This window comes from Bos grunniens, chromosome 14, assembly GCF_055505025.1.
Source record: "Bos grunniens cultivar Pamir isolate PY7600 chromosome 14, Bosgru_T2T1.0, whole genome shotgun sequence".
Classification (NCBI taxonomy): Eukaryota; Metazoa; Chordata; class Mammalia; order Artiodactyla; family Bovidae; genus Bos; species Bos grunniens.
In genome coordinates this window covers 20,323,863-20,351,581 of record NC_141178.1, presented here as the reverse complement: position 1 = coordinate 20,351,581, position 27,719 = coordinate 20,323,863, and the positions used below count along the sequence as shown (strand labels likewise).

Here is a 27,719-nt window from a genome sequence, read left to right as displayed (position 1 = left end):
TTGCTGCAAAGTCAGCTTATAATCCTACGATTGGACCTTCTGGAAAGGCCCTTACATAACTACCTTACTTCTCCAATAAAACGCTGTGCGTTCCTTGCCCCTTAACAGATTTCTACACTTCCACTTTAAATATAACTGCGGATGTGAAGGACGAGAAACAACAAGAGAAAACCCCTAAGGGTCCGCAAAATAATTAGGGTTGCCCCAAGAGAAATCAGAGCGCGAGACTGGAGGAGCCCCTGTTCCCTCCCACCACCATCGTGCTGGGGACACACACTTAGCCTCCCTCCCGGACTCCCCGCCCCAGCCGGCTCGCCCCTCCGCCTCATCTGTCCCGAACACGTGCTCTCCTGAACACTCACTCGGGAGCGAGCCCACCCCCCCCCCGGTGGGGGGGGGGGGGCCGGGCTCGGGAGCCGAACGGCCCAATCGGCGCGCGCCTTACAGCGCCGTGGCTGAGCCGCCCAATCGGCAGGGCCTCGCTGCCCGTTTCCCGGAGCCCCGCCCCCTCGCGGCCGTGCCCCCCGCCTGCCGGTCTCCTCCCTCCCTCCTTCTCCTCCTCCCGTTCGCCCCTCCCCCGCCGCTCGGGAGCGGAGCCTGCGAGACGGAGAAACTGGGGCAGAAGTGAAGATGGCGGCGGCGGCGCTGGCGGCGGCGGCTTCTCGCCAGTGACGCGCCGAGCGGGCTCATTTCCCTCCCCACCTCCTTAGTCCGGACCCCGTCCGCCGCCGGGACCACACACCGGCCCCACAGCTCGCAGCCCGTCCCCCTCCCCTCCTCAGTCGGGCCCCTCTCCCGACGTCCGGCTGCCGGTAGCGGCGGCAGCGGCGGCGCGCCCCGGGTCCCGGCCGCCGGCCTCGCACTCCTGCGCGCTGTCGCTGAGGGAGCGGGGTGGCGTGTTGATCCGCCCTCCTGCCCGCCCCGCCGGACCTCCGCGCCGCGGACACACGCCCGGCAGGGAGGCGGCGGCGGCGGTGGCGGCCCCTGCGCATTTGCTTCTCTCATTTGGGGACCGGGAGGCGGCGGCGGCTGTGGCTGTGGGTTTTGACGAGGGGAAGGGGTTCGGGGGTGGGGGGAGCCGAGCGGGAGGGGGCCGTCCTCGAGAGGACGACGAGAAGGAAGCACCATGACGTCCATCCATTTCGTGGTTCACCCGCTGCCGGGCACCGAGGACCAGCTCAATGACAGGTAATAGGGCCGGCGGGCGGGCCGGGCGGCGGGGGGAGGGGCTCCTCCCCGCCCTCCCCTCCCCCACGGGGCCGCGCCGGACCGGCGGCCGGTGGGGGAGGGCGGGGGTCCTCACTGCCCCCCGGCTAGGTCCCTTCCGGGGCAAACTTCTGGTCCCAAGGGCCGGGGCCGCGGGGTCGGGGGGGTGTGGGGGGAAGCGAGCTGTGGACGGGGAAGCGCACTGCACCCTCTAACGCCCCCCGGTCCCCCCGCCTCCACGCAGGAGCCGCGTTGAACTCGGTGGGGGCGGCGGGTGGGTATCCAGCTCCCTGTGGGGGGAGCTTCATCACCGCCCGGGCCAGGCCCGAGGAATCCATATTAGTCAAAGTTGAATTGAGACAGACAATGCGGATGGGGGATGGTGGAGGTTGAAAAAAAAAAAAAAAAAGAGGGAAGCGGAGAAGCCGGGCGAGAGGCCCCGGGGTAGGCTGGGTTCGCCCGGGCCCCCGGGAGCTGTGTCCGGTGGGGTGGTCGGACCGGCGGGGGCCTGGAGCTCCCGGGGGGAGGGGAGGCGGGGCGGGGTGGGGTCGGGGGACCCGGGTGGGAGAAGCTGATTCCCTGCAGATCGCGGGTGGGGTGGCGGGAGGGAGGAAGCGCCATGATTATTGTTATTATTATTAAATTTGAGCCCCTGCAGTGAGGCTTGCCGGTCCGGGGAGGGGATGAATTTAGGCGAGGGTGGGGGGCGGGGAGGGAAGTGGATTGGGTTCCCTTTGCTCTGTTTTCTCTCGAAACGGTGCTGGCAGCTCCTGCTTCCCAGTCCCTGTGGTGCGAGCTTTTTTGTTTCCTTTTTTTATTCTAATGATAGTGTTTTCCTGAGTTGTAATTTGACAGCTGAAAACCGTGCGTAGAGTCAAAGGAAAACTCTTACGTTTGCAGTTCTCAGTGCTGCTTTTCTTAACACGCTGTAAATTTCTGGGATGGGTTTTGCTGTGGGCGGAGGAGGAATTATGATTTCTTTCTTTTTTTTTTTTTTCTGGTCTTTCATAAGGAGGCTGTTTTGACTCCGGATTCCTCCCCTTCCCTCCTCCACCGTTCCCTGCCAGTTTAGGATATTGAATTGCAAGGCCGCATGCTCTCAGGGAACTGAGATAAAGCAGGAAAAGTTCCTTCCCCGTTGCAAAACAGATTCCGAAGAGGTTGAGGGAGACCTCCATTAGGCAAGGCTGAGAAGCTAGGACTCAGATCTAATGAGGGTTAAATGTTTTACAGGGTCAGAAAGTGGGGCATTTTAAGTTTCTATCCCCAAACTTTCGCTACTCTCTATTTTCCTCGTAAATATAGAAGGCCGTCAGGGCCCACTTTTAGAAGTTAGATACGATTTTTGCTAAGTGACCGGGTGACATAAATTGCATGAAGCCCTGTTTGTCATGCACTTCCCCGAGGGAGGAAGAGGCCTAACTTGCTTCTGAGATACTGGCCTCTGTCTCGGGGTATCTAACCGCCTCAGGTGGGGCGGACAGCCTTTCAATCCGGGAAGCTGGAGGCTTGGTTTCTGGCATTGGGTTCGGATTTGTCTAATCTTTGCTGTTGTAGCCATATTGTATTTAACATGTTTGTAAAACTTTTGGAATACTTTCTTAAAATACTAATTTGGAGTGGTCACATAGTTCTTTTAAGTACGAAAATAAGTTTCAAGTCATTTATAATGCAGTCTTACTCCGATTTTATTTCATTACAAATCTTTTGTTAAGACTTTTACATAAAGTTTTTTTTTTTTTTTTTTTTGGGTAAATTTTAGAACCAGGCTTGTAGTGAGGATAGCTGTACTGCCTGTCATTCATAGAACCCAGTTGGCCATGCTTGTAGGGCAGCTTGTTACATTGCACCAGGAGAGAAGTACAGTGTATTTTTTATACTAATCCTAACTTCATATACCAGGAATCCAAACTAACTTACTCAATTGATCGTGCATGCCAAAACCTATTTTGCGGTTTTGTTAGGCACTTTGAATAATTTTTGAGCATTCCTCTTTCAGTTAGTCTAGAAATTTACATGTATTCTTTTTAAAGGTACCTTTTCTTTTTTCATTCTTGGTGTAAACAAATAATCAGCTTTGACTCCTGTACTCTCAGTATACAATATTGAGACTATTTGGATCGTCTTCAACTTTCATGAGAAATAAAGACAGGTGGTTCCGAAAATGGGATCGTAAAATATGTGCATCAATAATGTGTGTAGATATTTAAAAAAATAGCTTAGATAAAATTTTAGGAACCTGTAGTTGTATCTAGTAGCAGTAAAATGTCTGGTCTGTTTTGTGAAAGCAGCATTTGAGATAGTCATGCTTTCCAGTTTTTTAGTAGTTGACTTGTGGAGCTCTTCTGTGTCTCCCCTTCAGAAGAAGATCCTGTTTGCATACCTAGTTGGAAAATAATAGATCAACCCATTGCTGCATTGTTTAAGGGAAATCTTTTTCCACACTAGACTCTTTCTGGAACCTTTTAACTTAACTAGAATGAGCCCAGAAAACTTTTGCCTTTAGAAAAAAATCTACCAAGGTTTAAAGAAAGTTTTGGTAATAGAAAAGATAGTCACAAATGAAATGATAATTGATAGTTTCAGTGAAAAAAAAATCTATAAATACATATACTTTAGTATTTACCTGAAAAGCAGTAAGATTGGACTGGCAGCATGGTATTGAAAATAAATTGCTTAGTCAAAATGCCTCAAAACACCAATATTTTGCTGTACAAATAAAGTTTTCTATTTAAAATGGCTGCATCCTATTAAAAGTCATATATTTTGTTTAGTGTAGAAATGTGATGTCAGCGTTTAAAATGTACTCAGTATTAAAAAAAAATCTGATTTTTTTCCCTTTGTGGTTTTTTTTTTTTTTTTTCATTTTTAGCAGGAGGAATAAAAGAAGCAGGCAAAACAAAACAAATGGCAGAATGATACTAACAGGGTGATGTGGAGGCAAAAAAGCTAAAGCTAAAAATTGTTTAGTCTCTAAAGTCAAGTCTGACTCTGCCGCTCCATGGACTGTAGCTCACCAGTCTCTCTTATCTATGGATTTCCCAGGCAGGAATACTGGAGTGCGTTTCCTCTGTTTTTATACTTGTTATTTTTATGATGGGCTTCCCAGCAGTAAAGAATCCTGCCAATGAAGGAGACATGAGTTCGAACCCTGGATTGGGAAGATCCTCTGGAGAAGGAAATGGCAACCCACTCCAGTATTCTTGCCTGGGAAATCCCATGGACAGAGGAGCCTGATGGGTTACAGTCCATGGGGTTGCAAAAGAGTTGGACATGATTAAGCATGCACTCATGCATTTCTGTGACAGTCTTGGTATATTGGGTTAAAATCTTTTAATTATTGGCCCTGGGAGTCAAATAATGCAGTAGTAGAATACAGGTGGGGATGGCTAGGCAGTCCGAGAGCCTGGGATGTTGGTTGTGGATTTCCAGAATGATTACAAGGTCCCTGGTGCAGAGAGCTGGCCCCTCAGCAAATATTCTTTGTATGGAATTGAAACCACTCAGTGCTCAGATACTTGTGTGACATTTTGATTTTCTTTCTAGTGAATTCCTTGAGTTAGTGCTATGTTCCTGCTTAAAACATCTCAAGAAATATCAGTAGTAAAAACCATACCAAGAACATGGTACTGCATTTTGAGATTGAGAGGAGAGCTGGAAGTGCAACTCACCAAACTCTGGGGTGCTGAAGAAGTCAGTAGACCAGTCTTTTCACAGATGTGCTGGAAAACCAGGCCTAAGTTTATGGAATTTATCCAGGGTACTGACAGATGAGGGCCACATGATGGATCTTTGATTTTTGAAGTCTAGGTCTCTTCACTGTCCCACATGGCCTGTATTCTAGGAAATCTCTGCTTTCTGAGGTGTCCCAGCCTTTGTGCAGCCACCTGTCTTAGAGTTTTGATTTCCCCTTCTCCTCAACTCCTCCCTCCTGTGCTTCAAATTGATTTGGGCCTTTTGTCAGAGCCCGGAACCTCTTAGTGCTTTCCTAGTACTAGGTTAGGAGAGGCCTTTTAAGGTGATATGTGTCCCTGAGGCTAGTCCCTGTCTTGAATTACTCTTTGGGATGCAGGTTGACTACACTGAAACCCAGTTCACGTTGTTGGTCTGGATGTGGAATTTTCCTGTGAACTTTGTTCTTAGGCATTATAATGTGCTGTGTGACCAGAAACAATTGGGGTTGAGACTGTTATATCAAAAATGTTTTTCTCCGAGGAGCTCCTCCTTTAGATGCTATAAGGCTACAGAATAAGGTAGTGTAGATAGGAGTTTAAAATTAGGAATTCCTAAATCTGGTTTGTCTCAGCCCTGCTAGTTATTAACTATGTTGTGGTAGGCGAGTCGTTCAAGCACTTACAGTCTCACTCCCTGTCGCTTCTCCCCACCCCCTTCAGACTCAGTTTCTAAATCAGGTATAGTACCCTGGTTGGTGAAGAATAGTTGAGATAGCCGGTGGGAAGCACAATATTATAGGTTCTGTGGAAAATATTATAAAGAGATAGTTACTTTTTATTGCTTTTACATTTTGCCTGGTTTCCAAATAGAAAAATAGGAACTAGAGGAATTGCACTAGAATATCCTTAGCATTGAGTACAGAATCCAGACTGTTAGTCTTAGACCAGTGGTTCTCAACTGGGTGTAGTTTTTGCCCCCCTGGGGATGTTTGGCTGTGTTTGGAGACGTTTTTTGATTGTCCTAGTTGGGGCATTGTTACTGGCCTCTAGTTGGGTAGACATCAGAGGTGGTGCTCAACACCCTGTGATGCACAGGACAGCCCCACAGTAAAGTATGAACCTGTCCATGATGTCAGTTGTGGTGAGGTTCAGAAACTCTATCATAGATCATCTTGAATATATACAGATATAAAACTAAAGGGAGATTTATGAAAAATTCAAGCAATATAAGTTAGTCTCAAGACATGACTTACTTAAATTGAAATTAGTTGAAAAGAAATAAAATTAACAAGTTACTGTGGAACTGTAACAGTAACCACATTTCAAGTGCTCTGTGCCCACATGTAGCTAGTGGCACGGTATTGGACAGTGCAGATACAGAACAGTGCCATGATCACTGCAAATTCTGTTGGGCAGGGTTGACACAGAAAGAGCTTTTTGCACAATACCTGGCATTTAGTAAGTGCATCTTATTTTTATTAGGAACTGTTGGGTTTTATAGACTCGGGCATATCCTCATCCCTTCAGTAGGATCCAGAAAAGAGGCCTGGGTTTATGTGGAGCTGAACAAAGATTGTGGTGGGTAGAGGTTATAATAGCTGAAAGCTGCCTACAGTTTCATTGTGCTACACCAAAAAAAATCACGTCACCAAACCAGTGGGAAATCTGACTATATGATTATTGAGATAGTTACCTAGAAACAATAATACTAGAGTGACTTTACTGGGAAAGTCCAGGCAAGCCTCACTAAAATGATTAAGTTGTTTAAGGAAAGTAAGATTAAAGACAGGGTATGGAATAGCCAAACAAAAAATTCAAAATGAAGACAAGGGAAGATTAGTTTTATAAATCAAAAACTCAGTGACTAAATTGTACGTCTAGGAGTAAACAGATACTTGGGAAGGCAATTACATAGTACACAGGAGTACAACTAGGAATAATGGGATGAACTTTAGGAAAGGTCAGGATTTTTCCTTAACAATTAACATTATTTAGAAAATAGTCTTTAAAGGAAAGTTTAGTCACTGAGGACTGTGTCAAATTACATGTAAGTAGATCTTGCAGAGTGTATTGAGGGGAGTAATTTTATGTTACAGGAGAATGTACTTATGTCTTTATGCCCCATTTTCATCATACATACACTAGGCCCTTCATATCCACAGATACCAAGTGCTAACTATTTATACTAGTTATTTTATAAAGGGACTTAAGCAACCAAGGGTTTTGGTACCTGCCGGGGCTCTTGGAACCAATACCCCTTGGAGACACAGGGCCAACTGTATTTCTAGTTAAGAAAACAAACTCTAATTATAGTCTGTGTTTCTGTCATTTTGACACCTTGGCATTCTGAGCAAATGACAACAGCCTGCCTCCTGGCTCACTGTAATTTTGAAATGTTGATTTGTTTTTATAATTGGTTTTTAAGTTTTATTCTGAAAATTATTTTAAATAATTTTAAAGCAAATACAAAAGTAAAGAGGATGGTATAGTGAGCACCCATTTCAACAGTTACCTACTCATGGCCAATCTGATTTCAAGTCTCTTCCCTCTTTATTCCTTTCCCTCAGATCATTTATTTGATATACCTTCATTATATATCTCAAAGTTGAAAGCTTTAAAAATATTATCTTAATCTCAGAGTTCAGTCTGTTTAGATTTTTCCTGTTGTTACATGAAAGCTTATTTTTGATGATTGACCGTTTTGCAATTTTACATAATAGAACTAATTAAATTTTAACATGTTATAAAATTTGACATTCTTAAGAGAAGTTTGTTTGGATAATAGCCTTAGATGGATAGGCAAGATTACATTGGAAATATTCCTGACAGATGTTGTCACATCTTTAACCTGTAGTGGGATAACATTTGATCAGCAAGTTGCTTATAATAATGATGGAAAGACAGAGTTCTTGAAAGTGGGGTACATTGAGGCATAAGTCATGTGAAAAGTTTACAACATTCTTCTAACTTAATATAGAGGTAAGACTTCCTGGTGGCTCAGATAGTAAAGAATCTGCCCGTGATGTGGGAGACCCAGATTCTGTTCCTGGGTCAGGAAGATCCCCTGGAGAAGGGCATAGCAACCCACTCCAGTATTCTTGCCTGGAGAACGCCATGGGCAGAGGAGCCTGGTGTGCTACAGTCCATGAGATCACAAAGAGTTGGACACAACTCAGTGACTAACACTTTCATAGAGGTAAGATTACTGGTAAATTGAATTTGGCTATTAGAAATTATTCTCTAGTGAGATCATATTTTATATTATTTTCTTGATAAGATCACTATAGTGGTAATAAACTCCTTCAAAATGAGAAATATGATAAATTCTTAGGTAACTGGTTTCTGATATCCTCATTTTTTCCAGGATATTGAGTAAAGCATTACAAATTAATGTTACTTCATGTGTAAATAAAAATATAAGCTTAAACAGCAAAGTGATGTTATTTGTTCAGTTTCCAATGGTATTATTCACCTTAATAAAATGTTTTCAACTTTATTTATTCTTATTTAGTTTGTAACTCAGCTTTATTGAAGTTTAACTTACATACAATAAAATTCACCCATTTTTAGTGTACAGTTTGAGTTTTGACAAATGTGTATGGTTGTGTAACCATGATTACAATCAAGATACAGAACATTTTCATGATCCCAAAAGTTCCCTGGTGCCCTTTTGCTTTTTGAGCCCCTTCTGAAAAACAGCTATTCACCACGCTCCTGAAAAACAGCTATTCTTCTTTCTCTCACTATAATTCTGCCTTTTTTAGAATTTCATGGAATAGGGATCATGTGTCTGGTGACTTTTCCTTAGCACATGTAACAGTTTTTTTTTCTTTTGTTAATTATGTTTGTTGTTTAGTCACCAAGTCATGTCTGACTGGGACCCCATGGATTGCATCACGCCAGGCTTCCCTGTCTTCATTATCTCCTGGAGATGGCTCAAATGCATATCCATTTGAGTCAGTAGTGCCATCCAACCATTTCATCCTCTGTCATCCCATTCTCCTCCTGCCTTTAATCTTTCCTAGCATGAGGGTCTTTTCCAATGAGTTGGCTCTTCCTTCGTATCAGGTGGCCAAAGTATTGGAGCTTCAGTATCAGTCCTTCCAGTGAATATTCAGGACTGATTTCCTTTAGTATTGACTGGTTTGATCTTTTTGCAGTCTAAGGGACTCAAGAGTCTTCCTCCAGGACCACAGTTTGAAAGCATCGATTCTTTGGTGCTCAGCCTTCTTTATGGTCCAACTCTCACATTCATTACATGACTACTGGAAAAACCACAGCTTTGACTGTACACACCTTTGTTGGCAAAGTGATGTCTCTGCTTTTCAATACACTATCTAGGTTTGTCATAGTTTTCCTTCCAAGGAGCAAGTGTCTTTTAGTTTCATGGCTACAGTCACTGTCCACAGTGATTTTGGAGCCCAAGAAAATAAAGTCTCACTGTTTCCATTTATTCCCCATCTATTTGCCGTGAAATGATGGGACCAGATGCCACATTAATTGTGGTAGTAGTATTTCATTGTTTGGATAATCACTATATTGTTATCTGTTTTCTAGTTGATGGAAATTTGAGCTGTTTTCAAGTTTTTGACTGTTAATAGTTTTCAAAAATTCCTTACTATTAAAAAGCATTCTCACTACAATATTGTAAAGTAATTAGCCTCCAATTAAAATAAATAAATTTATATAAAAAATAAAAAGCATTTTTACACAAGATTCAGAAAACACAATCAGTTTATAAAGTCTAGCAGGAGTGCCATCACTGGTAGTATTTTGGTGACTTTCTGGTCTCTTTTTTCCCTATACATAGATTTTTCTTTTAAAATATAGTTGTGATCATGCTGCATTAGGAAAAAGCTACTCAAACGTACGTTTTTCTTGATAGCAAATTTTCATGTTAATGTATATATGTGTGTGTATATATATATATATACACACATACACATATATAAAAGAGATTATATAGTTTGGAATTTCATTAGTAATAGTGGTATTCTAGATCACTAGTTATAAAGATTATGACAGTGTCCAGTCTAGGGAGCACTGTGAATTGAATGAATAGATAGATTCCTTTCTCATCAGTTCAGGCCCCATTTTTTTTAGTATAAAAGGAAAAGTATTGAGAAACTACCATTTCAAGAAACTGGCTCTGCCCCAGCATGAATATGCCATTCTAGAATTCATATGACAAGGTGGTGTAGCTCTTTATGACCTGCTCTAAGACTTTCTCAGAGGCCTGGTGGAGGTTCACCTGAGTGTTTTCCTGTGGAGAAACAGCCTGCTGCTGTGATGTGAAAAGTGGAGGATGATGGGTTTTTGTAAGCTTTTAGCAAAAGCCAAATTTGAGATCAGGAAGTTAACTTGATGAAGAATGTCAAAAGAGCAGAGATAATATGGTAGGGTTATTTTGATGTCTCAGTGATGAAAATAGGGTTTTATATGAAAAGCTTTGAGGGGAGGAGTATATGAACTTGTATAGTTCACTGTCTACATTCTTCCATTGTGGGAGTGACTTTGCTTCCTGTCCAAAGGAATTTGAAGTAGTCAAGTTGTTGCTCTGTGTCATCATCTGCATATGGAAACTTTAAGGGAAGCACCAGACAGGTGATTTTTGTGTGGGTCTGTGCAAATCTAGTTTAAACATTCATTCTCTTCGTATGCTTATATTTTTAGTAATTTTTAAACTTCACTTTAAACTTTTTCATTTTTAAACTTCATCTTTGAGAAGTCCCTGGGTGTTTTCCTTAAGTAACTGCATTTTTCTGCTTATCAGGTGTTGTGATAATTATAGATCAAGAATATTGAGGGGGGAGGGAATCCTTGGATGCTGTGAACAGTGAGGGAGTCCTTGGATGCTGTGGACCATTGCTATGGTGGTTCTTTAGGAGAGTATACTGCTACTGCTACTGCTAAGTCGCTTCAGTCGTGTCCAACTCTGTGCGACCCCATAGATGGCAGCCCACCAGGCTCCCCTGTCCCTGGGATTCTCCAGGCAAGAATACTGGAGAGGGCCACCATCTCCTTCTCCAATGCCTGAAAGTGAAAAGTGAAAGCGAAGTTGCTCAGTCGTGTCCGACCCTAGCGACCCCATGGACTGCAGACTACCAGGCTCCTCCATCCATGGGATTTTCCAGGCAAGAGTACTGGAATGGGGTGCCATTGCCCTCTAGGAACTACTTTTTCTTTGCTTCTTGCAGTTGCCAGCAGGGATGAATCCAAATTGCTGCCACATGTTTCTACTGATTTTCTGTTGGGTTTCTGTCACTGCCGAGGGGACACAGAACCAGGAATGGCTGTCTTCTATAGGGGAGGTTGGCGACCCATGGTGTGCAGGTCAGAGATGACATGGGGGCTGATTTTGTTGGCAGTTGCTCATCTTTCTGCCACTTCGGAGAGCAGAGAGATACTGAAAAAGAAATACAACACCTGATTCCAGTCAGTGTGTGGTTAGCAGCCTTCCCATACCATCCAGAATGACTTTGGTTTCATAAAACCCTGTGGAATGGCAGGGATTCTAGGCCAGTTGGTCTTTTGCTTTTCTTCTCCAGGGTCTCTTGATTCCTCAGAAGTCTCTTTGGAAATGTAAAAAGCTTTCAGTTGACATGAAGATTCAATCTTTTTTTTTTTTTTGTAAATTCAACTGATATTTTTGAGAGGTGATAGCATTTATTTTTGAGGGTGATATATTTAAAATCTTTTTTTTTAATGGAAAATTTTTCTGGCAATAGTGTTAAAGTTTTGTAAGTAATATAACCTAACCAGATTGTAGTAAAAACATTTACTGTGGTAGCCTTTTCTGATTAAGAGGTTTTTTGATTTAAAGCAGTGTTTCTCATAGTGTCTAAATAGACTGCCATCATCAGGAACAAAAGGTTTGAAGATCCTGGTATAAAAGGCTCTTACCCATATTTCTTTGTTTTAAAATTCATCAATGACAGCAAAACCAGTCAGTCCTAAAGGAAATCAACCCTGAATATTCATTGGAAGGACTGATGCTGAAGCTAAAACTCTTTAATACTTTGGCCACCTGGTGTGAAGAGAATACTCATTGGAAAAGACCCTGATGCTGGGAAAGATTGAAGGCAGGAGGAGAAGAGGCTGGCAGAAGATGAGATGGTTAGATAGCATCATCGGCTCAATTGACATGAGTTTGATAATACTTTAGGAGGTAGTGAAGGAGAAGGAAGCCTAGTGTGCTGCAGTCCGTGGGGTCGCAGAGTCCGACACGACTTGGCGACTAAACAACAATGACGACAGCAAATAGGGCCAAACTTGCCCGTTCCTCACTGCCCCAGCCATCCTTTCTCCATCAGACTGTAGGCTCTCTAGCCGTCTGTCTGAGGCCAGAGTAATTCTTATTTGTTTTTCTGTTTTTACAAATGAAATTTAAAAAATTTGAAATAAGTTACATAAAAATCAGGTCTTCCCCAGAACTGAGAGACACTGAGAGGGTAGCTTTTTAAAAATGCATGTCAGTGCTCATAGGCTTACAGTCTTGGTTAGGGGAGTGACACTGATCCACAGGCGACTAGCAAACTATGAAAGACTGACAGAAGAGTTTGCCCCGTGTCAATATTTGCTGTGTGTTGCCGGCAGAGTCGAGAACAATGTTAGGTGAGTTTCCCTTGTTCAGTAAATGTTTGTGTGCTTCTCAAATGTTGTGCTAGGCTTGGGGTAGCTGCACCAACCCTTCCTGGAATTTGGGTTGAGAAGCATTTGGAACTTTTTCTGGCTCTTTTGGGAAAGTTTGTAGAAGAGTGAAGTGATAGGTTAGTGGGTCCTGGAGTGGCATCAGGTAGGTGGGCCATGTTTGTTAATTTATTTTTAACTTTTTACTTTGAAATAATTATAGACTCACAAGTAGTTGAAAAAATAATGCAGAAAAGGACCCATGTACTCATAACCCAGCTTCTCCCAATGGTAACATCTTGATTATGCCAAGTATTTTTCACATCCTTGTCAAAGTACTAGAAATGGGAAGATGTATTTTCTGCATATGCACTTTTAAGAAGTCTTTGTCTGTTAAGAAAATATAGATTAGAAGACACAAACATAAAGAAAACTTGGTATTCTTGGATGATTTTGAATTGATGGGATATATAGTAGGCAATCAGGGCTTCTCTGGTGGCCCAGACGGTAGTCTGCCAGCTGTGCAGGAGTCTTTGGTTCTGTCCCTGGGTTGGGAAGGTTGCCTGGAGAAGGGAATGGCTACTCCAGTATTCTTGCCTAAAGAGTCCCATGGCTAGAGGAGCCTGGAGGGCTGCAGTCCCTGGGGTTGCAAAGAGTTGGACACGATTGAGTGGCTAACACACACACACAGTAGGCAGTCAGTCTGTTTTTGATACAGTGATAATGGGATATAAATTGGAGGAAGCGGTTGGGGATTTGTTGGTTTGCGTGTGTGTCTGATACTAATTGGGTGTGTGACCATTAATAAATGCTGTAACTCTCATTTGTAAAATGAGAGAATTGGACCAGATTATTAGGATTTTTCTGCTCCAGTTTCTGTGCTCTTAGGATTGTGGTAGGGAAAAGGATTTTTGTATTGTAGAATGGCTCAGAGGAAGAAAGGACTGTGGGTCTAAGGTTGTCCATGGTTTCTTTTACTTAAATTTTGTTGATAAATGGAAAAAATAAAGAGGCAAAGTGGGAAAATTTTACTCTTTTGCTCAATTCAGTGACTGTTTTCTCAACTAAATTATGTACATTGTGATGCAAAGATGATGGCCTCTGCCCTCTTGGAGCTTTCAGTTTAATGGGGAAACAGGCCTGTAAATAAAGAATTAAGTGCTAAGGGAGACTGTAAGTGACAGAGAAGAAGGATCTGATGATTTAACCTGGTGCTTGCAAAAGGCTTTGAAGACAAGGTTTCAGGGTGTGGGTACTGGTTCATCCTCTTACCTCCATTCTCTTGAGCCTAAAGAGTTTTCATTTATAGTCATTGAAGATGCCAGTAGCAACCAGAGGTTCATCATAGATGTCTGTATTTGATACTGATAATCAGAGTTTCAATAGTAGTCCAGAACTGTTGAATTGTTTTGAGAACAGTTTACATACAGACAGTGGGTTTTGTTTTTTTTTTTTAAATCAGTTGTTGTCATTCCTTTGCTTTTTGTTTGCAAAAGATCTGTCTAGGGATAAAAACATAAGAGATTAATGGCCCGCTGGGGTGTGAAAACAAGTTTCTAGTGCTTTGATTTAGTTGTGGAAGAGATATTGGAAAGTGGCAGGGAGGGTCTAGGGGATGCTTGAAGAGCTTATGTGGGGAGTCTGTGCTCCTTTCTGTTTATGCCTACACAGGCTGGGCTTGGTTGCTAAGTTGTTCCTGACTCTTTGCAACTCCATGGACTGTAGCCCTCCAGGCTCCTCTGTCCATGACATTTCCCAGGCAAGAGTACTGGAGTGGCTGCCTTGAATGCTGCCAGGAGAGCAGTGTCGGAGCACAGAGAAACTTCAAAATGCAACCTGGTGTTCTCTGATGCTTTCATTGTTACTGTCATTTAAAATGACAATTTCATGTAGTACACTGCCAATGAATATTTTCAGATTTATGGGTCTAGATACTTGTGATCAGTTTTACGGGTTTTGCATTTCATACGGGATTTAAGACCCCAAGATGAGATGAAAATCAAAAATGCATTTCTGAATCTTTTAAGTTTTCTAATTTTTATCTGTTTTCAGAAGGTTTGTTTTGTGATAATGACATTCATTATCAAGTATTACAGTTCTTACAGTGTTATGTGTCTCTGAAAGACTTTGTGTTTGGTAGGCAGGCCCTGATGGGGAAGGAGTTCTGAAAACTGAGAAGACACTAAATTTGGAGTCAGGAGACATTTGGTTCTTCTATTATCAGTCATGTAATCTTGGGCAAGTCATTTCCTTACAGTGAGTTTTAGTTTACTCACTTGTAAGATGAGGGGATGGATGTATGTGACGTCTGAAAGTTCATCTCTCTGAGTCTGTGTGGTTGTTGGCCTTTAGATACTGTTTTATGAATTGTATTTAATATGTATTGGTCAGCTTTGCTCTTCTAAGATTTGATTTTTATTTCCTGCCTCAGACCTTCTGTTCTGTTCTTTGAACTCATTCTAATGGGTATCTAAAAGCAATGCTCAGTTGTTTCAGTCGTGTCTGACTCTTTGTGACCCTGTGCACTGCGGCCTTCTGGGCTCCTCTGTCCGTGGGATTCTCCAGGCAAGAAGGCTGGAATGAGTTGCCATTCCTCCAGGGGAGCTTCCCAACTCAGGGATCGAACCCAGGTCTCCTGCATTGCATTGCAGGCGGATACTTTACCCACTGAGCCACCTGGGAAGCCTCTATTTAGAAGCAGTGGACATTCTAAACTCTGAACACCTTGTTTGTTTAACTGGAGTGGATCTCTTCAAAATCAACCCAACTCTTCTGTTTTGTTTTTTATTCCCCTCAATTTTTTAACTGATAGGGCTCTTGTATTTGATTTGACATGAGTAAATTTAATTAGTATAAAATTATGTTATCTTTTCATTATACTTTCCATATAAACTTAATGGGAGAAGGTTCTGGATAGCAAAAAGTTATTTGAAATAAAGTGTGATAAAGCAAAAGCTCATTGATGGCATATACCTCCTGGGCTTGGGAGTGTTTGCTCACCTTTGGTTTGGGGTGGGTTGAGGCTTTTCTCTTTGGGGAGGATGTTTGAGCAGTCCTGCTAACCTTTTAAGTGCTCAGTGGGAATTTATCTTCTGTTTTCTAGGGTACCTATTATCATGCTATGGTAGGCTCTAATAATTGATCCTCCCTTTTGACTTGAGTAGATTACAAGTCTACTTGACTTTGCTGAGTAGAAAGTCATTTTTGAGATGTTCAAAATTTTACATCAAGGAGGATTTTAGGATTTTCATATTTTACAGCTGAGGGAATTGAGTGCTAGCATGCCCAGATGATTAGTGAAGTGGCAGACTAGATGCTACAGTAATTCAGCTTTATTGCTTTTTATTTTCTTCTTGGAATGGGCATGGGAAGTAACTTATTTTTCTGATACACACATACCTGTTAGTATATATATACACACATGCACACCATTTAGCGTGTGTATATATATATGCACATATGCAATTAAATATTAATATGTATACACTGTATGTTTGCACATGTGTGCCATTAAATAGTATCTTATCGTTTAATTCAGCAGATTTTGTGGGGCTTCTGCTACATGCTAGTTCTAACCTTGGGTATATGGTGGTAGAGCTTAGTCTTTTGTAAAGACAGGCCATTAGAGTGCAGTATGATAATACGGGGAAAGATGAAGTAAAAGATTCCTCACCAAAGGCACATAGCCCAGTCTTGCAAAGAAGGAAATCTTATTGGAAGAAGAAATGTTTAACAGGAGGACAGGATTCTGAAGATGGTGTAGGCTGAGGAGCTGGTGGGGAGATGTGTGATGTAGGGTAGGGCCTGGAGGACTAGAAGAGCTTCCTAGGTGGAAGGAACAGCATATGTGAAGCCCCTAAGGTGAGAGAATGATCATATATAGGGTTTTACATCAGTTGAATAGTTTTCTTATATGTGTGTAGTGGGTTAGACATAGAGCAACTAAACCAGTTCAGGGCAGTTAAGGGTGTGAATTCCATCCTAGTTTTGGCCAGCTGCTTGATTTCATGGCTACAAATAGCATCCTTAAACCTCTCTCCAGCCAAGTTGTTAGTAATTGTTAGTGTTAACGGGAACAAACAAGCTTGGATAGATGGTTTAGTTCAAATGCCTTAATGCTGTTGGGAAAATCCTGTGAACGGACCAATAATATCACTGAGATAAATAAAAGACTACATTTTTTTGTGTTAAACAGTTCATGGTCTTAACCAGGTTAAAAGATAAAAGTTTCATAAGAACTGGTGAAAGAAAAAGACAGTGTGCTTGTTTATGGGTTATGAATGGTTGCTTTTGATGTCTCTTTAATATGTTTTAGTATTTTATATACTTCTGTGTGAGTATATATTATTTTAATAATAGAAAAAGAATAAATCCCTAGGAAAGTGTTTTAGTTAGCTATTCATGTAAAGCAGGAAATTTCACTAGTTTTTTCTTTAGAAACTTCTTACATGAAGTATAATTTCTTTGTATAAAACTGAGGAATGATTCTACAAATAATTATTTTTAAAAGTTGTTTTGAACTTTGATATTGAACAGAGCCATTAATATATGACATATATGTTATGTCATATAATATGTATTATGTCCTATATATGACATCAGATATATGGACATAATTTCTGACTTGAGTTTACAGAATATTTATTCACAGCCATGTCTCAAAGAAGTTGTATGTGTTGAAAGACTTTTGGATTTTGGGCTAAAGCTTACCATTTCCATTTTATATTCAGATTTCACCCAGGGAGAAGACAGGCAAAAACATTGTGATAAAAAAGTTAAGCACTTTTTTCCTCCTAGTAAATTGACCAGAAGTTTCACCATAATTTAAATGAACATGAAAAGAAATTCAACTTCAGTTCATTCATTCGTTCATTATTAGTCAACAAATATGTACTGAGGGCTTGTTTTGGGCCAGATACTTGGGCTGTATCAGTGAACTAAAGAGGCCAAAATTCTTGCCCTTGAGGAGCTTACATTTTAGTGATGTACTTTTTGAGTTATTAGTTATGAAACACTTCTTTTGAAATGTGTGGTGTTTAATTTCCATATGTCACATCTATTTGAAATGTATTTCTGTTAAAAATGTAATCAGTTAGGAATGATGGGAAAGCCCACCAAATTACTCTTTGCGGTATCCCTAAATGGTTTCTTAAACATTCTCATTATCCTGCAGAACCACTCTTTAAATTGTCCTTCCTTCAGTTTGAGCCTGTGAGTGGCATCAGGGGAGCTGAGTGATCATCTCTTCGAAGACAGGCTGATTGTGGTCTCTGCATTCCTAGTGCTTGACATATGTTAGTACATATTTTTGTTAAATTAATCTGAACTTCAAAAGTAAGCAAAATAAAGTACTTTATTTTAATAGAAATTAGTTTAGAACTATATTCCAGTCTCTAGAATAAGGAATGAATTTAGTGTATGGATTTTTTGAATGTACTGTTTTAGTAACATTGAAAGATACCACATTATAACTTCACTTGACACCCCCTTCCTCCACCCTCCCCCCATATTTCTTTTCATGTAGGAGGAGACCTTCCTTCAGTGAGGAAGTCTTGACTCTATATGTGTATGTAATTTTGGTGAGGCGGATATTCTTTTTCCCACCCAACATTCTATTGTAAACATTTTCAGATATGCAGAAAAATTGAAAGAAGGTAACAGGGAGTTTTTACCTTATCCATTCAGTAATTGTTGTTTTGGTAATTATTTTTTCCAAATTTGCAGAATACACATGTATATATAAATGACTTTGTTGAGCTGTTTAGAAGTTGCAGTCATCCTGGTGCTTTTTTTAACTTCAAATACATGGTGGACTTGCATCACCAACAGCATGCGCCTTCTTCTGTACAGCCATCATTCTCACTTTAGAAAATTAACAAAGATTCCTTCATACCTTAGCTTTTCTCCACTTGTCTTTAAAATGTCTGTATGCTTAGTTAGCTTAGTTTTTTCAAACCAGAATTCAGTCAGGGCCCACGCATTGTATTGGCTTCATTTGAATTTTGTCATGGAGTCATTTAAAAAAAAAATTGTGATTTTTCCAAGGGCTGCACTTAATTATTGAAATACTAAAATTATTCCGTTTATAGTTGTGTCATTGTTTCCAATTTTTATGAACTTTTAATTGGTCTGTGTATATAATTTTCATTTGTCAGCAGTCTGTATTTTAATGAATTTCTCAGTGTTGCTTTCTGTAGATCTGATGGAATCATGCGTATTTGCAAGATTTGCAGTTTCACTCTGCACATGTCTTGCATTGGATTACATGTTGTTTGTCAGGTAACATCCTATGATGAGCACCAGCTTGACTTCAAAAGATGTGGGCGTTGTGCAGTTGTAAAACTTGCAGGGGTTTTTGGAGACCACTTTAATAAGAGATCAGCAGATGGTGAAGGTTTTGGCCTTGTCCACTTCTGTTTCCTTATGTGGTCTCTGAACTGAAGGAATGAGGACATGAGACCATTCTGTCAGTATATGTTACTGGGTGATTGACAGGAGAGTTGGCTCGTCAATGTTGTATTAGTTACTAGAGTATATAGAAGTATAGAATTTCTATTGATATTATGTAAAGATTGGCATTTGAGAAAAGATTTACTATTCAGGTGAGTCTAAGGTTAAATAGATTTGTAAATAAGATAGGTGATATAAACATTTAAGAAAGTTCACAGGTTTAGGTATATAAAGTTTTGGTTTTTAAACTTGGCACAGTTAAAGGAAATTGGTAGGAAGATTATCAGAGATGAATAAAAAATGAGGCTTTATTCATATACTAGTGGAACTAGGACCAAAGAAAATGCTGAGATTTCTTTTGACCATCATTCTGGTTTTTTATTGTATAATCACTCCAAACTTAATGGTGTGAAACAGTACTCATTTATTATTATTTCAGGTGATTGACAGTACTCAGCTAGGTGGTTCTTAACTAGATTTATGCAGCTGCTGTCAGATGGTAGCTGGAATCCTCTAGAAGATTCAGATGGCTGGGATGTGAAATGCTGATGTTTCTCAGGCATCTCTACCTTTGTGAGGTCTACCAGGTAGCGCAAAGTTTAACAGACATGTGTCCCAGAAGACAGAGAGCCAGGCTAGAATGCCCTTTCCTGACATAGCCTTAGCAGTCATGCAGTATTTCTTCAGCCCAGATGTTTGTTCAAGAAACAAATCATAAGGCCCATATTTGGGAGAAGGATTAGACTTCACCTCTTGATGGCATGAATACCAAAGAACTTACGGATTTTTTTTTAAAAGACTACCACAACCATTAAAAACAATGATAAACTAATAGTAAAGTGTAATTGTTCAGGAGGAGATTTGGGTACAATGGAGTTTTAGGAAAGATTGATACCATGTATTTGACAACAGAAACAGTGAAGATTTGATATTTATTGTGCTGGACATAATGCATTTTATGGCAGCAGTAACTACTAGTGCACATAATATTTCCAGACCGAAGTATTAAAGTAGACAGTTAAACAGCTCAATACCATAGACCTCGCTCCAGAAACATCCAAGTCAGAATCATTAGGGGAACCAAGGGAAATGTATTTCTTTGACCTCACTGAAAGTGAAAGTCGCTCAGTCGTGTCCAACTCTTTGTGACCCCAGTCCATGGAATTCTCTAGGCCAGAATACTGGTATTCCACTTAGAGTCAGGTGGTTTGTTTAGGAAATGTGAAACATTTGCTGTGTCCTGAGACTTAAAGATTGAAATGTGGGCCAGTGATAAGTTGTTCACTATGACTGCTCAAATGCAGTGGGTATTTCCTGTGAAACAGAAATTTCTTGGGACAGAAACTACTCAGCTTTACCATCCCTTTGATTAGTCAGCTTTAGGACTGAATGTTTTTCTATATCCAGAGGCACGTCTGTCTTGAAATGACTAGGTATTGCTGCAGAATCTATTTTAATTATCATTTATTTGCATACCTACTCCATACCAGGCCTTGTACTAGCTACCGCCTAGTTAGTGGCATTTAAAAGAAGCTTTACAGACAGTTCCAGAGGAGAGTTCTAAGTCTTTTGGGTAGGGTTATTGTTGGCATAAATGTAGGCTACCAGTAAGGTTAATATGAAGGTGACATCTATTTGCATGTAAAATTTGTAAGAAATAAATCTTGTTATTAGGTGTATTATTTGTGGTCAGTTTTAAAGTGATATTGGTCATGTATCATTTTACATGGTGTTTTGCAGTTTTTATTAAATGGAATATATGATGAAATTGCATCGTCTTTTGTGTGAATGTGAAAAAGAAAGACCCTGCATCTTATTTTTGTGCCTGCAGTAGCTTTTGTTGTTTTTTACTGTTTCTAGCCAGAAGAGGCTTTATTGTTGTCATTATAAAATGAAGATGTGGGGTAGACAGTTTCTAAGGGCCTTCCCAGGACTAAAAGCATGGAGGAGAGTGGGTGGAAGTTTTAGATGAGAAAGGTGGTAGGAAATGTCAGTGAAGTGTCAGTTTGAGTTGAATCATATTTTGGACTTCCTGCAAGCCATGATTAAAAAGAGCAGTGGCTAAAAAATTAATTTTTATCATGTTATATCAGAGAGAAACTTTTTCTTAATCATGCTCTGAGATACATTTTTACTGAATCTTTTTTACATTTAGGGCTACTAAAAACCCCAATGAACAGTGAATTTTATAGTACACACAGCTTTATAACTAAAGTGAGCACTGGTAAAATCTGAAGTTATAATGAGAAGTCCTTGTTTTGTGGAGGCCCCGTTATGGAAATTGAGGATTGTAACTTTCTGGGTTAGAATTATGTAATGTTTAGAAGCTGATCTCGGACTTGGAAAATTATGCACTTTGTTCATTTTAAACATTTTTAGCATTGTTACTCCTTATCATGTGTGAAGCACTGCATTTTGGAAACATCATCTCGTTTAGCAGCTCTGAGATGTCGGCAGCCTGGCAGTGCTGTTGCAGAGGCAGTTTGCGCTGAAGGCATTTGAGCGTGGCTCTCAGGCTGCACAGCTGTGGGGTGGTAGGTCTCTGAGCACAGGCCCTTCCTTATTAAGGCCCATTAACAGAGTCTGCTGCAGAGGCTCATGGGTTATGTGATCTGAAGTTAACATTTGTAGATAAAATCAGTGTCATAGTAAAGGACTGTGCTCCAGCATCTGAAGGCAGTACATTAATGTTATCTTGTGCCTGCATGAATGCAGCTTTTTCATGGCTTTGAGATCTTGATCTGTTTGCAGAGGATGTAGGCTCTTCCTCCTGTGTCTTTTCTTCCCTCTGCCTGGGGTTTCATGGAGGAACGAGGGCCATCAAGTGACAGATCGTGTCCGTGTTCAGTTAAGTGTTGAAACTAGGACTGTTGTTCATTTCTGAAGCCAGTATGCTGGTTCCTGTTGAGTCAGCTTTTGTTCCTTTGTCCATCTGGACACACTAGGGTGTGAGATGGTGGACTGGGGACACATTAGAATCATTACCATAGTGACGGTAAATCGTTTCCATCCTTTGTGTGTTGTTTGGCTGAGAAGTGTTGTGAACAGTTAGTCTCTGCTTTTGTGTAATATGCTAGTATCTTTAGTCAATCTGTGTGATATCTGCAATGTACTAAATACCCAGATGTGCAAAAGCTAAGTCACAGATTTTTATCATTAAGGAGATTACTGTGTCATTAAAAAAATAGGAATGTAAAAAGTAGGACAGCAGTATTAGAGACAAAGCAATAAATGATTAATTGCTAAATTGAGTAGAACTGATAGGAAGTTCTGGAAAAGTCAAACAAAGTGTCCACTGGGCCATGGTATCTTAATTACACTTTATGTAGCTGCTTGATATATAACTGGGTAAGACAGAGGTAATTCTAAATGTAATTTGGAAATGTTGAGATAACCAGGATTTTAATAGATGCTGTGGATTCACATGATTTTTGCAGTACAGTTAAGCTAAGAAGTACAGTTTCATCCCTGAGCTTCAGTTGGTCTAGTTGGTCTTTTGTATTAGTTACAAGATGTATTTCAGATGTCTTTCAGTGTTTTTTAATGGGGTACAGTGGTCGATATTTGGAGTCATTCTTTGCTGTCTTCGAAGTGGTGCACGTGTGCTCAGTCGCTCAGTTGTGTTAGACTTTTTGCCGATCCTGTGGACTTTGGCCCGCCAGGTTCCTCTGTTCATGGGATTTCCCAGCAAGAATACTGGAGTGGGTTGCCATTTCCTACTCCAGGGGATCTTCCCGACCAGGGATTGAACCTGTATCTCCTGCATTGCAGGCAGATTCTTTACCACTGAGCCACTGGGGAAGCCCTCTTCACAGTGGTACTGCCTACCAGTGGCTCTGGCGCCCCAAATTCCTTTTTCACCAGTTACCTAGCAGTTCCTTTTCTTTCCCAGCTCCTTTTCTTTCTTTCAGTCAGAAGTGGTAATGCCAGCAAAAAGAGCAGGAGCCTTTAATATTTTGCACCAGGCTCTGTACTAAGCAGATTGTATGCTATGGTACCCTGTTGGTTCAGTGTGTAAGTAAACTTTACCATCGTGGAAGTGAATTTATGGTTTATATTATTTACTGGATGTGTTGAGGGACTCAAGTCTTTTCTAGTATTTCAGATCAAAAATTTTGATTTAGTTTAAAGGTCAGGCTTTTAAGTTCTGATTGTTGTGGTTAGGTTTTTCCGGCTTGACCACTTTATAGACTATGGCCAAGCCAATAACTTGAGACACCATTAATAGAGTTTGAAAAATTAGGGTCAAGGCCCTTTAAACTTGCTGGCTTCAGGGAGAGCATGCAAGAAACTCCTCCACAAGCTCAATAGAGCGTCCCTTAGATTTTTAAAAAGAAAATTTTGTCCCTAGGAGTTCTGTTCACACACACACACACACACACACACACACACATCCAGCACACACAGACACCCTTAGATTTTTAAAAAGAAAATTTTGTCCCTAGGAGTTCTGTTCACACACACACACACACACGCACACACACACACACATCCAGCTCACACAGACACCCCCAGCACACACACATCATTTCTTTACTTGCTGTTGGTCTTTTCTCTGTTACCTGCCCTTCTCCCTCATCCCAGCCTCTGTCTCTGTGGACATTCAGTAATCTTCAGAATATTTAAAGATGTTTCAAGTGGCACGTATACTTTTTAAACACAAATAGTACCTTTACTTTTCTATCCACTGCTGTGAAGTTGGTTGGACAAGTGAGTCTGCATACTTCTGTATCCCAAAAGACAGGAGAGGGTAAATTGCTTTTGTTTCTAACTTAGTTAACTGTTTTGGTGAAATTTTAAGATTTTTGGATCTAGTTTTGATAGTTTGTTTTAAAAGTTAGTTTTTAAAAGCTTATCCCTTTTCTGTCTTTGGTGTGCCATTTTGTTACTATATTTAGTTGAAAGCACATTTAAGTTTTGTCCTCACTATTATTTGCTAGGTATAAAATTTCTGGCTGGGAATAATTTTTCTTCAAAATTTTGAAGGCGGTGCTTCATTGTCACATAGCCTCCAGTCCTCCAGGGTTCATTTTGAGGAGTTCAGTACTATTTTGACTCCTAATCCTTTTACATGACCTACCTCCATCCCCCCTGTCCTCCCCATAAAAGCTTTCTCAGTTTATGGTGCTGAGAAGTTTCATACTGATGTGCCTCTTCGTAGTAGGTCCTCTTCTCATTCATTGTATTTTGGGCCCCAGACACTTGGTAGGTGCCTTTATTCTGGAAGTTCCTATCATGTAGTTCTAGGAAATTTTGTCACACATTTTTCTCTCATCCATTTTCTCATTTTTCTTTTTTTTTTTTTAAACTCCTAAGAGTTGGATGTTTGACCCCTCTGTTGCCACTCTGATTTATTTATCGTTTCTCCTTTGTTGTCTATCGCTTTGACTTTTTGTTTTATATTATGCTGAAGATTCTTTTTTCTCCCTTTGGGCCAGCTTCTAGGGAAGGGAATCCTGAAAGGTAAGAGCATGGCTGCGAGCATGGTGGTCTGGGGACTGGTAGACTCCACATTTCAGCAGACAGCTTTTATGGCTTCCAGTGTGCCTAAACCTGCCTGGCCTGGTATCCCTAGGCTGTTATTCTGGTTGAATTTCTCTAAGTACAGAACAGTTCTGTCAGGGTCTAGGAGGGGCAGTCTCCTGCTTATAGAGTGGGGATCTTAACTGCTCCTTATGCAAACTTCCTGCTTGGGATCACCCCCAGGCTTCAGAGGTACCTGGTGCCTCCCAATTTCTCAGAGTTAACCTGTTCCTTTTCGGCTCCTACTTCTGGAGACTTTAGCTTTCAGCCTTCTCTTGTTGGTTAAGTCATTTGCCACTTCTCTGTCTGCTTTCCAGATTTTGTTGGCATCTCTTGCTTTTAAGTGCTGTAGCCTTCTCTCTAGTTGTCCTTGTAATCTTAACATTCATTTGTTGTCATTTTAGGAGGTCATAGGAGGTGATGGAGGTACACACATGTTTAACTAGAAGTCTGTACAAGAAAATTACTTAATTCTGAATACTCTTGGTTCTCCATACCAGTCGTCTTAACCTGCTTGGGCTGTTGTAACAAAATACTATTAACTGGTACCTTTATTAGGTTGGTGCAAAGGTAATTAGGGTTTCGGACCATAAATTTTAAATCATTATAGCTAGGGACAAACACATCCTGATTAATCAAAATAGGAACCATTACAGTCAACACGTTTTTGCCAGTGAAAAATAAGTTTATTTCTGTAGTGTAAAAATCCATGCCTCAGGATTGGATGAACTCTTGGAAAGCGTTTTCTGTATCCTGCTGGTTGTGCGATCATTTTCCCCGCAAGAAGTTGTCAAGATGCTTGAGGAAGTGGCAGTTGGTTGGCGAGAGGTCAGGTGAATGTGGCAGATGAGACAAAACTTTGTAGCCCAATTCGTTTTACTTTGTTGTGCGATGGGTGGTCTGGTGTTGTCATGGAGAAGAATTGGGCCCTTTCTGTTGATCAGTGCTGGCTGCAAGATTGCAGTTTTTGGTGTGCATCTCACTGATTTACTGAGCATACATCTCAGATGTAGTGGTTTTGCGAGGATTCAGAAAGCTGTAGTGGATCAGATAGGCAGCAGACCACCAGACAGTGTCTATGACTGTTTATTTTTGGTGCAAGTTTGGTTTTGGGAACTGCTTTGGAGCTTCTTTTTGGTCCAGGCACTAAGCTGGTCGTCGCCAGTTGGCGTATAAAATCCACTTTTCAGCACACATCGCAATCCTATTAAGAAATAGGATTCATTGTTGCACAGACTAAGAGAAGATGTCACTTCAAAATGACAGTTTTTTTTGATTTGTGGTCAGTTCATGAGGCACCCACTTTTCGAGCTTTTTTACCTTTCCACTTTGCTTCAAATGCCAAATGACCGTAGAATGAACAATGGTGAGTTCTTTGGCAACTTTTCGTGTTGTTGTAAGAGGACCAGCTTCGATGATGCTCTCAATTGGTCATTGTCACATTCTGATGGCCGGCAACTACCCTCCTCATCTTTAAGGCTCTTGTCTTCTTTGCAAAAGTTCTTGAACCACCACTGCACTGTATGCTTGTTAGCAGTTCCTGGGCCAAATGCATTGTTGATGTTGCAAGTTGTCTCTGCTGCTTTACAGTCCATTTTGAATAAGGAAATAAGTCCCATTTCCTCGAATAAGGAAATCTCTCAAATTTGCTTTTTAACATTTCCATAGTCTACAATAAATATAAGCAATAAATAATAAGTCATTAGCAAAAAACATAAAGAAATGTACATTAAAATGATATATAACATAGCCACATTTATTAAGAATATATTTAAATATCAGATGGCAAATTTCACAATGCAAAAACCATAATTACTTTTGCACCAACCTAATAATATTTTTCACAATTCTGGAGGCTGAAATTCCCAGGCCAGGGTGCTATAGTGGTCAGATTCTGGTGACAGCCTGTTTCTTGATTTGTAGATAACTGTCTTCTTGTATTCTTCCATGGAAGCGGAAGCAAGCTTTTGTCCTGTCTCTTCTTTTCTCTTATTTTAAAATTCAATTTAACGTAATGTAATATTTTACTGAAGTATGATTGACAGTGTTGCGTTAGTTTCTGGTGTGCAGCAAAGTGATTCAGTTATACTTTTATGTATGTATATTCTTTTTTCATGTTCTTTTCCATTATGGTTTATTGCTCTCAGGGGAGGTTTGAAGCTTGCTATTGGCTTAGCAGTGGTCCTGCATTTTCTTCCTGAGAATGAATGTCCCAGGATGTGCAGGTTTGACAACTTTCCAAAATGGACTAAAGCCTGTCTCAAAATTTAATTTTTGGAAGCCTCTGTTGTTCTTCAGGCATGGGGAAAGTTCTTTAAAACTTACTGTAGTCAGGGCTTGTGTTTTCTTTTACTACCTTTCTTGAAATGTTTTCTCCCTCATTTTCTTCTCCGTCTAGTGAAGAGCAGGAAGAAAGGTGTTCTTTCACTATGCTTCCCCATTTATTAAGTTTCTCTTCAGGGAGCTCAGGTTCTTCTCTGAAGTCTTCCCTGAGTCTGATTTCATGTCCACAAGAGGTAGCAAAGTGGAAAGATTGTCAGATCTTGTATCTGCTGTCCAGCTAATGAGATCTGCTTCTGTGAAGTATGTTGGACTTCCTTTTTTTTCTGTTTTCATGTCAGTTTTCTTTCAGTGCATGCATGCATGCTCAGTTGCTTCAGTTGTGTCCAACTCTTTGTGACCCCCGTGGACTGTATCCTGCCGGATCTCTGTCCATGGGACAGAGGTCCTTTGCCCTCCTACAGCGAGGGGATCTTCCCAACCTAGGGATAGAACCTGGGTCTCCTGCATTGCAGGCAGTTTCTTTACCACTGAGCTACCAGGGGAGTCAATTTTTATATTTATTCACTCTTACTTGGAAGGGAGATTCAGTTCCTAAAAGAATAATACTTTGATCACAGGAAGTGGTATACAATTTGTTGTTTTTTTGCAGACACTCTGGCACTATCTACTGTTTAGATTATTTGTAAGAAAAATAATTTCAGTTTCTTAGGATCTTTTCGGCTTTTTGGTAATTGTAGCCTTTTTATTTGTATAAGAGCCATTTTTTTTTTTTAGTTTAGTAGACAAATACTTATGTTTTCATTGACATGTGTCCCCTTTTCTGAGATGATGAATCTCAACACCCTTCAAAGCCCATTTCAAAATCCTGACTCCCCAGAAGCCCTGGCATTCACTGATTCTTCTAACCTGAAATGAATGCTGCCTTCTCTTACAGTAAGTTTTGGTTATAGCACT

General features: G+C 40.7%; 1 protein-coding gene across 13 annotated transcripts in view; it reads left to right on the top strand.

The window, feature by feature from the left end:
* The first annotated feature begins 620 nt into the window (after positions 1–620).
* The window catches only part of UBR5 (ubiquitin protein ligase E3 component n-recognin 5), a 137,696-nt gene continuing 110,597 nt past the window's right edge, over positions 621–27,719 (top strand). For 7 of the 13 annotated variants that reach the window (XM_086336220.1, XM_086336215.1, XM_086336213.1 and 4 more), the window contains exon 1: positions 1,213–1,650. In XM_086336220.1, coding sequence (XP_086192346.1) covers positions 1,586–1,650 — 65 coding nt within the window. In that variant the 5' untranslated portion in view covers positions 1,213–1,585. Of the gene's footprint in view, positions 1,189–1,212; positions 1,651–27,719 lie in introns of those variants that run through there. The other 6 variants (XM_086336221.1, XM_086336216.1, XM_086336214.1 and 3 more) reach the window with 1 other exon arrangement.